The 12,004-nt window shown below is 30.8% G+C and overlaps 1 protein-coding gene across 1 annotated transcript; it reads right to left on the minus strand.

Moving 5' to 3' along the window:
• Positions 1-9,173: 9,173 nt before the first annotated feature.
• On the minus strand, positions 9,174-9,662 carry BDCG_17777 (uncharacterized protein; the record flags this gene model as incomplete). The annotated part of the gene is made up of 1 exon (XM_045426843.1): positions 9,174-9,662. The coding sequence occupies exon 1, from the start codon at positions 9,582-9,584 to the stop codon at positions 9,174-9,176; it is 411 nt and encodes a 136-aa protein (XP_045282524.1). The 5' UTR covers positions 9,585-9,662.
• Between the last annotated feature and the right edge of the window lie 2,342 nt (positions 9,663-12,004).

Genomic DNA, 12,004 nt, shown 5'->3' on the forward strand with positions numbered 1-12,004 from the left:
TTATTATAACACAGAATAACTTTTCTAGAGTCTTTTTAATATTGATCAGACTGATAGAATAGATTATTACATAATTCTGCTATCAGTGACTTCTTTTTCAGAGCATTTTATACATATTGACAGAGATCTGTGTCAGATCTATAATCTTGTGAATGTCATCTTCATGAACTCTATCATTATTAGAGAATATCAAGCTTCTATTTTAAGTATTCAATAAGATGTTTTATTCAGATAGTCAGATAAGTTCTAATATAAGATTGTAATTAAAATTATTAACTTTATATATGTAGACATCTTCATATTAATGTCCTCTCACATCTATGATCAGCTTTATTATGTAATGAGTACAAATGTCTTTTGAATCATCAAATTCTGTGAGAAGTCAGAGTTTTGATAAGAGAATACACTGAAGATTATGATGTCTTACAACAGAAGAATTTATCATTATATAGTGATATAGACTGCTATCTATCATGACTTTCATATTATACATGTTATCAATCACAGTAGATACAAGAATTGCATTTATTATCATCTTCTCTTCAAATTATTATCATCTGATCTCTTCAAGCTTCTGTTGATAAATTTGAACAGAAGTTAATCTTTTCTCTGTTTCACTGAGACATTCTCATAGTTATCTTCTGAATCTTTCTCTAATGTAATGTGATTGATATAGACAGATACTGATTCATTCTTTGAATAAGAAGACACTGATCTTTCTCTTGAGTATGAAGACACATAGATTAATCAGCAGTTGAAAGCAATGTGTTCTAATCAGTTACAGTTAATACACACTTTATATTGACATTGATCAGTGACTTCTTCAGAAGTGATCTCAGAGACTCAGAAGCCTGTTCAAATAACAGAAACTCTTGCTTATATATAGATATTTAAATCTATTCAGTTCATAACATTTGCATCATTGTTATTCTTCAGTGTGAGTGTATAAGTGACTAAGATGTAATGTCTTCTGTTACTATTCTGTATACTCTTGATCTTAGTAAGACAGTCATTCAATATTCAGAGCTGTGTACAGAAGTCTTTATAAGTCTGATCTTTATCTACACTTACAAGAGTCTGTAAGAGTTTGAAAGTCAATGTCTTCTTAAGCATGCTAATCTTTATTTAATTCTTTCAAGATTGATCATCTGCTTCTAGAATCTTGATATTGAAGTCAGAGATAAATGTTGTAAGAGAAGTATTTCTCTATCAGATACTCTGTAATTAATTTAATACTTTCTATTATATAACAGTGTCTCAGAACAGAATATTAAGATATTTCATAATATTATCAGACATTCTTAACACTGATTCATATGCTTTCATTCATGAATAAAACTTCTGTTTTGTGTGATTCTTCAATTATTCATTAATATATCAATCTTAATTGATTAATAAACTGATGAAATCTTCATCTACACTCAGTTTTGTGAGTATTTTCATTCTTCATAATGAGTAGAAGGTGAGATCAGAAGTATTAAAATATACAGAAGCATCTAAGTGTTCTTTCAGTGCTTTTATATTTAATTCTGTAGATGTTGAAATTATGTGAGTTAATTATTGAATCTCTTTGTATTGAAGTTGTTGAGTTGTATACATATCTGCTATTTAGTACTGTTGTAATTTCAACATTGCTCAGAGTCACTGTGATATTATCTCTATACTCACACTTGAGAATTTCATATTATCAATAGACATGATTATATCAATTGTCAGATGTGTAATTATATGAATATCTCATATATCTTAAGTATCAGAACTCTCAGATTCTTCACTGATATTCTCTTTGTAAAATCTTACTCTCTTCATAAGATCTTGTTACAGAGTCAGAGTAACTGATAAGTAAGCTTCTATCTGAGAACTCAGTGTTCACTTAACTGTTTAACTGCTTCTCTATTTCTTACACATTGTTATATATTTGAATATTTCTCAATGAATAATCATTTCTAATGAGAAGATAATAAACATTTTTATAGTGTAAGAGACCTATGCTGAATAGATTGATATTATATTGATAGATCTTATTTAACAAAGATAAAAACATTAAAGAAGAAAAGAAAGAGAAAGTGTGAGAATCAGTGATCAAGATGAATATTTATACATGTATGTGATAGTGTATGCAGTGGAGCTTCGGGGCGGAAGAATATACGCGTGTTTGTAGCGGCTGAGAATCAGCGATCAGAAATGGCCGAGAATCGGAGCATACATTACGCGCGTTCGTAGCGGCTGAGAATCGGTGATCGGGAATGGAAGAATCTATGAAGTGTAATGAAATAGTCTATATGATTGATCGGGCGCAGCCCGCCACATTATATAAGTAGAAGAAGAGTGATTATAGGTCTGTGAGACTGCAGAAGACACTGATAACACTGAGAGCTTTATAAAAACTATCAGCTAGAATCTGTAAGAAATTACTTACAGAGAGACTTACAGCAAAGAGTGAGACTGCACTGCTTAGAGTCAGAAGCTAATCTGAAGAAGACACAGAGTTGACTACTGATCTGAAGATCAGATGCAGTGAAAGAGCTGAAAGAGATAAAGATACTGTTATAAGTGAGCATCTCTGCTTTATCAGCTGATAAAAAGTGATTAGAAGAGTTATAGAGACACTTATAAGAAGCTCAGCAGCAGTCAGATATTATTTATAAAGATATTAAAATTGAAAAAATTTTTATTCTTAAAAAGTTCTTGAATTAATGTATAAATATTATTAGAAACACTCTCTCTCTGTCATCTAAGTAAAAACACTTCATGAATAAATAAGAATACTCACAGTTTGTGAGAATAAAAGCTGTTACAGAAAAAGAGAAAAGAAGATAAGATTCTGTAGATAGATCTGAGATATTTATACTACTTTAAAGAGATATATTTACACTGTGAATAATTCTGTGAAACAGTTAGATCACTCTAGTAAATAAAGAGTGATTATGAATTACAGACCTGAATCTTTCTATAGAATTATAAAGAGTGATTACAGATTATAAATATCTTAATTCTATAATTCTACAGAGTTAATGAAAGAATGAAAAATTCCTCATAATTCTACAGTGTTAAAAAATGATGATTCATAAGAATAAGTAAAAGATCAACTTATAAATACTTCTTTTTAATAAGAATAATCTCATAGAAAGTAATTCATCTGCAGAATAAATCTGTGTAATAATTATATAAGAATCTCACAGAAATGATTAAGAGTCAATCAGAACTCTTCTATATGAAAGATATGAGATGAATCTGTATAATAGTCAGAGAAAGATCTGTAGATTATAAAGAATCTCACAGAATAAGAAACTAAGTGACAGACTCTTTTCTCTTTATAATAATAAGAAATTTTTCCTCACTGAGGTTTTTTTTATATAGATGTGAAGAGTTTTTAGTGAGTATCACTGCAGTGCTGAGCCTGATTCTATGAAATCACTCAGTGAAAGACTTCACAGACAAAGTCTTAGAGAGAAAGAAATATGTAAGAAATCTCACTTCTTATAGATTCTTTATCTCTATTTCTATCTCTCATGTAATTAATAGAGTTAGCAGCTCTTGACTACATACAACTATATAGACTGAAGTTCATGAATACTATTTATAACTCAGCTTAAATACTATTATACATTTAATCTCTACATTTTATCTTTCTATCATGAATACTTCTAGTAGTTAATAGTACATATCACGCCAAGCTACAAACACCCGAATAATCGCCTGCGAGTACTTATTCTTACAATCAGATAGATATCTCATTCTTGTAGACAAGATTCTGAAGAATGTGAAAACAGATCTTTATATACTTTAAGCAGTGTGAAATTGCTTCAGAAGAGAATAGCTCTATGACAGACTTATTATCAGTATGAATTGTATAAGTCAGACTATTAACTGTGATGAGAATGAGATGATTATCAGTATTCAGATTGTTGAGACAGAATGAGATGAATTCAGCATCTTCTAGAAGCTTATGAAGATAGATCAGCTCATATACAGTCTCAGAGAATGCAATATATTCAGTCTCTGTTGATAACTTGAAGACCTCTGTTTACTGACAGCTCTGCTATGCAACAGAGTCATCAGTTATATAGATAATATAATCAGTGATTGAATGAGATTCTGAATCTCTATCAGCTTAATCAGTATCTGTATATACTATAGATTCAATATCAGCACTTCTGTGATAGATTATATCTTCATTGATTGAACTCTGTGAATATTAGAGTGTATACTTATGTATAACTCAGTTCTTTGATATAGATCAGAAGCTGAATTGTTCAAGAAATTCTGCAGTGAAGCTTATATCAGAACATGTATTAATTGTCAGATATTACAGAGATCTGATATCAGATTGATAGATCTGTAGAATAAATTCTGCTATGTATATAATCAGTTTCTTATTATTATTCATGAAATCAACATTCTTCTTCATAGAAGTGAATGTAGAATAACAGTCATTTATTAAGAACTTCTTCAGAAGGTTTCTTATAAAGAAATATTAAGATAATATTAATAAAGTTGAATCTCTATTAATCTTTATACTCAGATAGCAGTTGAAATCTTCTACATTCTTAATCTTGTAATTAGCAGTGATTTTGATTTTAACTCAGTTCAGATCATTGATTTTCAGACTGTAGAGATGAATATTCTTTATATAGATAATTATATAGACCTGTCTTTCATCATAAATAAATAGTCTGATATTATAGAGACTGACATAGAAGTCTGAGTATAATAGCATTTTTCACAGCTTCTCATATCATAAGAGTACTACTTGCTTAAGACTGTAGAGTCTCTGTATCAACTCACACACAAGATCATCATAGTCTTTGCAGAATTCTGTGAGTTGATTTATATATATCTGTTCATCAGCAGACAGTTAGACATTTAAAAAAGTAGTCATCACATCAATCTGCAGAATGTACCAGCCCCGGGATGCTGAGATCATCATGAGAGCTTGAGAGATGAATGCAGAGATGACAGATGCAAAGATTCTTGAGTAATTGACTTTCTTCTATTAATGATTTCTGCAGACAACTCAGTGAGTCTTATAACAGATAACCTCACTCATAATGTTAAACTTTTTATCAAATACTCATTGACTGTGAAGAACACTCATTTATAATGTTTTCTCTATCAGTTGTCAGACCTCTATCTGTTTCAAATGATTGATCTCTTTAATACAGGCCTTGTAATAATACTTCCATTTCATGAAAGCTTTGACACATGTGAGGTTTTTCAGAATCAGAAGTGTAGTAATCTTGAGATCAGTAAGTAGATCTTTAAGACTGTCTCTCACTGAAGATTCTCTCACTATAGATTCTCTCACTATAGTGATATCTCTTGTAAATATTAGAGAATCATCAGATTCAACTGTGAGTTCTGAAGAGTTCAGTGTATTCTGTACTAAAAAAATAGATATTCTCACAGAGATATCATAGTCAATTCATCAATTATTAGTGACTATGAGAAATAATGAACACTTAGGTTGAATTTTCTTATCAATGAACAGATTATTAATTAATAAATCAGAAATCACTGCAGTCTCTTGACAGACTGCAGTGAGTAGATCTGATGTCACTGAAGAAATCATTACAGCTGCTTTACAGAGCATATTGAGTAGAATCTTCAGATTGTATGTAGTCAGTATCAGTGAATTAACAAGATGAAGATTCTTCTGAAAGATAACATCTTTTGATATGTATAAACACTCATTGAAGAGGTTTATCAATCTATAATTAATAAAATCATCATATTTCATAAAAATCAACTCTTTGAAACAGGAAGCCATCTTATTGATAAGCTTGAGAACAATCTTCAAGAATGCTTTGCAATCTCATCAGTGAATGTCACATGCAGAAGATAGAGCTTCAAGTCAGACCTTATACAGTGTAATCAGCTTTGTGTTTTCAGAGTTCTTATATAATATTGTTAAGGTTGACATAAGGTTAAATAGCTCTGTGACTGCAATAACTGCCTCATCTCACATCTTTTTCAGAGCTGAAGAGTCTATTAATAGTGATCAGAACTTCATAATAATTAAACTAATTAATTATTCAGATACTTCATCTTACTGTAAAGTATAAGAAGAAGTCAGCTCTTACTTTATTTCTTCACTGAGTATATATACTGTGACTGTATTCAAATTCAATTCTTCATAATCTGACTGAATAATTACAATGTCATGTCTCAGCAGATTCTTGATGAATTGATTGAAGATCTGTAGATATCTCAGTATCTCATTCTTATGTTTCAATAGAAATATTCATCTCATTCAGATGATATTATCTGTAATCATCATTGCAAGCTTCTTATCAGTGTAAGATAATATATTTTCAGTCTCAAGAGTCTCATCATCACTGAATATATTCACTCAAATCTTCAAGGTCTTGCAGGTGATGTAATATGATGTGAAATTCTTATAGAAAGCACATTTCTGTTTAGTCTTAATATATATAACACAGAATGATAATTTTTTCAGGCTGATAATAATAATATTAAATTGCGAGTCTCTGGTCATTTTTAATATACTATTTTCACTGATATAATCAAGTTAATAATGCTACTCATCTATCAGAAGCTGTTTCAGAAGAACTGCAGATAATCAAGATAAAGATAAGATAATAAAGAAATTAGTATCTGAATTCTTAGTATTGACTAACTATTCAACCTTCTTATAGCTGAAAGACTTCAAAGACTCTGTATTCAGATTGTAATCTGTTGAGATTATCTTTGATTTTGAAACAGTTATATATGTCACTGCTTCATATATCAGATTATTCATTACATTATGAAATGTTAATAAGCTATCAGATAGAATATAAATATTATTATAAGACAGATTAATATAGAAGATATCACTATTAATAGATAACAGAAACTCAAAGTAGTTCTCAGTATTAACTTGTATATTATGATAAATATAGCACTGATGCTTTATAAGTCTTACAGAGATCAGATTTGCAGATAGTTCTGATATATAGTATATATAATTGAATTCTATTAATCTTTTACTCATTAGAATTAACACAGTGCTAATACTCTAAATCTTCAGAATAACCTTGTTGATCACTTGAACTGTTGAACTGTTAATTGCTATAAGCTCTGAAAATTATGATCTATCACTCACAATGTGACATTCAGTGCTACTATCTTATATAGTGAGAAGATTCTTATAAGATTTCATGAAACAAACTGGTACATTAATAACCTCTGCAAGATTTGTCATCTGAAAGATCTCTGATTCATCTGTAATAAATAGTTAAGTTTTATTCTCACTATTATTCTTTTTCTTCTTTTATTTGAATTTCTTTATTCTTACAGTATTGTAGATTCTTCAATTATTCAGAGCACTGTCAGAATTGACTAATTAACAGATGTCAAAGTAAGATCTCTTATATTCAGAATATATAGATGAATTTTCTAATCTCTGATAATTTCAGAAGCTCTCTTGAGTATTATTATAATCATATTCAGTACAGTCTTCACAGGCTGAATTTGATGTATTGTTGTTAGAATTAATAGATGTAGTGATTATTATAGCTGTTATAGCTATTATAACTGAGTTAGCTATAGAATCTGTATTCTGTAGATTCTTTTTATCTTTTGAAGAATTAAGCTGTGAATGAATCTTCTTTATGAGAAGATTAACATTCAATATCATAGCTATGAATTTGAAATCCTGTATTTTCTCTATCTTCTTCTGAACATAATTTCTTCAATTATTAAAGAACTGAGTAAAAGATATCAAGTATTTATACATCTGAGAGAAAAGCATTTATTATCTTCAATTTCATAATGACAGACTGAAACTTTTTAAAGAATGTATATAGATTGATAATCTGTGTGTTATTAAATAACATAAATTTCAGAACTATCTCACAGTGTAACTGTGTTTTTAAGACAGAGTATTTCTGTTCAATTGTATTTCAGAGAATATAAGCAATCTAATTTTCATTATATTTAAAGAAATGTAATCTGACATCTACACTCAAGAAGTTTAAGATAAATGTGTAGAGTCATCAGTTTCTGACATCTGCCTTAGTAGTTGAATAATTAATGCGGCCATCTGATAATGCCTTGATATGAGAAATCAAGATGTGTGAGTTCAAAACCCGCAGAGAATACATTAAATTCGGAACTTAAGCATCTCAGATTTCTAATAAATACAGAGATGTACAAATCATTCTAATAAATCACTCTATGTTCCTGGGCTGAGAAGTTAATATCATATGTATTCAATTGTCACTTCTTTGTATTTTCCTATGTTCTTATTATCTTGATATGATCTCAATACCTGTATTTCCTCCTGTATAATTAACACTTGGCCTGTATTTAACATCACGCAAGGACTCATCATAAGCTCCGCTTGCATATGAGTATAATGAAAGAATAATAATAATAATAATAATAAGTTTCTGACATCTTAGAATAATACTCATTTATTATCTCTTTATAGAGAGTTCTTATTCTGTTATTTCTCTATTATATATTAACACTATGCATTAACTAGTTTCAATTTCATGAAGATGCTTCATGTGATGTAATTAAATGTATCAGTTAGACTGTTTAATCTCACAGCATTCTTGATATCTTTCTTGAATTGAGAGATTGTCTTGTCAACACAGCTATTCAGTTTATAAAGATTGAATTTTAATCTTTCACTGAGATTAGAATCTCATGTGACTGTACAGACTATTAAGATAATGACAGAATAATTGTTAACATTCTGTGATTAATCTGTAGAGATTGAGAATCTCTCTTAACAGAGTTTTTTTAGTTGTAGTTTAAGTTCTAGAACTCTATATCTCTTCTTCTTTATTTTAAATGTTATCTTGAGATGTTTCATCTATTAATCTGATATTATCTTATTCAAATAGTAGATATCTGAGTGTTCATTATTATCATCATGAGAATCAGTATTAAGCTGTTAAGTAGATCAGAGAGTTAGTCTGATCATATCAGAAGCTGTATTCAAATCAGCTTTGAATTAAGAGAGTATTTCAGAGTATTTATTAATGAAGCTTTCAAATGCTTCAGAAGAATGTTTACTGACAGATTATAAGTATAAAGAATTATCATCATCAACTGACTCAGTGAAAAGAATACAAGATCATGAACATGTATATAAGTAAGATTGTATTGAATTTGCTATCTTGATATTCATTTATTGAATTCTTATCAACTGAAATTCTTCACCACCGCTCCACCACGAACTCGCTCGATTTTTCGAATAAGAACCCGCCGATAGATCCATCGAAAAGCCCTCGATCATACGAGCATTTTGACCCCATCGCCGACCGCATACCCCGTGTGGTGGTGGAGTTATCCAGCCAAACATGAACCGGACGTTGTTCGAAGCTCCTGTGTGGGATTATCCCCCGTTCTCCCCTACCACACCACAACCCCGGGCCAGAGTGCCATACAAATTGTAAGGTGAAGTGACCTAGCCATATGCACCAATCTTCTCGATTTTGGAAGATCCCCGACCTGTAGTTGTGGAGATATCCGAGGAGCGACCTCCGCGAAAACCCTGTCCATCTTTGATGTTCCAAAACACCAACGCCAAGTCTCACCCTCGTACCGCCCTTCCCAATCTGGCCCATCCCCGGCAGAAAAATACAAAAAGATACCTCGGCGATAATATCAAGCACATAATCAACAGACTCTTCTGAAGTGCAACCTCCACGGTCCGCCGCCAGTGTATCTAGACCTCAACACCAAGTCTCACCCCTGTACTACCCCTCTCAATCGGGCCCATCCCTAGCAGAACAATACAAAAAGATACCTCGGCAACAGCATTCAATACATAATCAGTGGACAACGAGTCAACAGCACATCAACAACTATAAAATCAGTATATCTCAAGATCTGACTGAGCCTTTGATCCCTGCACAGTGAGATATATTAAATCTAGTTTTAATATCTCAATATTCAATAGATTCTGTAAGAGATTGAGAACAGTAACACTAGGTTTCTATTGAATTTGAGAATTAACTCTATATTGATATAATCATTGACAAAGTCTTCTATTTTGAGATATAAATACCCAGTTCCTCTACATCCCGCTGGCAATATTTATATTATTATATAGAAACAGACTTATATTCTCTATAATATCAAGACTCTGAAGAGGGAAAGTCTTGATAGAGAGTATACAGTAGTACATATCTTAGCAGTTTCTATCTCATTCTTCTGCAGCAGTTAATGCAAAAAAAAGATCTTAGAAATAGTTTTTTACTTCTCTTGAAAAAGTAAGGTGTTTTTCTCTGGATTTTACACAATATTCTTACAAAGAATTAAAAACAGAGTTGTTTTCTGTCATAATTTCATAGTCTTTTAAGTAAGAATTACTTTTTCAGTGACTGAAGAGCTTTCATTAATACTTAATTCTTTTTTACACTCTTTATTAACTGATTTGAGTTGCACACTTGTTGTGTGAGAAGAATTGAATGATTTAGAATAAAATTGAATAGTTTTAATCAATTTCTCTGTAAAAAATTGATTTATTTTTTGTCAGTTTTTCTCTCAAAAACTGTCATATCATCTGATTTATTATCAATTGATATCATACTTTTTCTCACTATATCTCAAGAAAGAGTTTGTAAAGATTTTATTGATTTATCTTAAAAATCAATTTTAGTTTATTAGATTCTCTTCAAAAATCTAACCTAGTTACTGAACTAGTGTGAAAAAAATCAGGTGTTTTATACACAAAAGTCTTTTATTCTTCTTTTGAAACAGTCTGATCAACTTTTCAATTGAAAACAGACTTAGAAATATCTCAATTGAAACAGTCTGATCAACTTTTCATTGAGTGAAAACAATGAGTTCAAAAATACACTCAGTTGATGTGGAAAAAGATGCTTTCTCAAATGCTATTCCTGAGATTGAAGTTCTGAAGAGAAGAAAGAAAGAAGAAATAGAGAAACAACAAGTTCTTGAAATACAGAAACTTGAAAAAGCAAGCAAGATTCTTGAAAAGCAGTGTCTGAGTGAGATGAATGAAGAAGTTCTGTTAATTCTTCATACTCAGGCTAGACAACTACAGAAGGTGATCAAGTTCAAACTTGGAATCTCAAACACAGTTCAAAAAACCTTGAAAATTCCCAGTATAATTACTGACTCTTCATCTTGCTCTTCTTCTTTCTTTCTTTCTACTTCTTCTTCTTCTTTGAATCAGAAGAAAACATATGCTCAAGCAGCTGAATCTGCTGTCTCTAAACCTGCTGTCTCAAAACCTGCTCAAAATCCTGAGAAAACTGAGAAGAATACTGCTCATGCCTCTATTCATAGAAAAGTGAAAAAGAAAATGCAAAAAGAGAAAAACTTCCAAATCTCTAGAAATAGAAGACTCATTCTCAAAGTCTCAAACCAGGACATTCTGCAAAGAAACAAAGCTAAACTCAAATCTCATTTTCAGAATCAGAAAATGAAATTAATCAGCAGTTCTTTTCTCAGTTGATGACTGATATTGAAGTTCAAAAACCAGTTATAGCTTCAATTGAGTCATCATTCTTTGAAAACTCTATTATTCTGACTACAATGCCTGAATTCAGTGCTGAATTCCTTATTCAGAATGAGAATCTCTGGAAGTCAGCAGTAGAATCATTGCTAAACACAACAATTCTATCTGAAAGAGATGAAAAGTGAGACAAATTCATTCTTCATGATATTCCAGTTGAAATTTTTGACTGTGAAGAAGAAATGCTACTTCTCAAAAATGAATTAGAAGAATACAACTCCATTCAACTGAGAAAGAAGCCTGTATGACTAAATTCAATTGAGTTCAGACAAAGCAGAAGAAATGCCTCTGTTCTAGTATATATAAAAACACTTGAACAGTCAAAGATCTCTGAAGTAAGAGTAGCAGGTTTGAAAATGAGAGTTCATGAATACAAAGACTCAAGAATGAATCTCAAAGCTCAAACACAGTGTTCAAACTGTCAAAGATATGGACACTTTGTAATCTCACAATGTAGAGACTCAAAATGTGCATTCTGTGCCAGAGATTATAAAACTAGTG

This window comes from Blastomyces dermatitidis, assembly GCF_000003525.1.
Source record: "Blastomyces dermatitidis ER-3 genomic scaffold supercont1.11, whole genome shotgun sequence".
Lineage (NCBI taxonomy): Eukaryota > Fungi > Ascomycota > Eurotiomycetes > Onygenales > Ajellomycetaceae > Blastomyces > Blastomyces dermatitidis.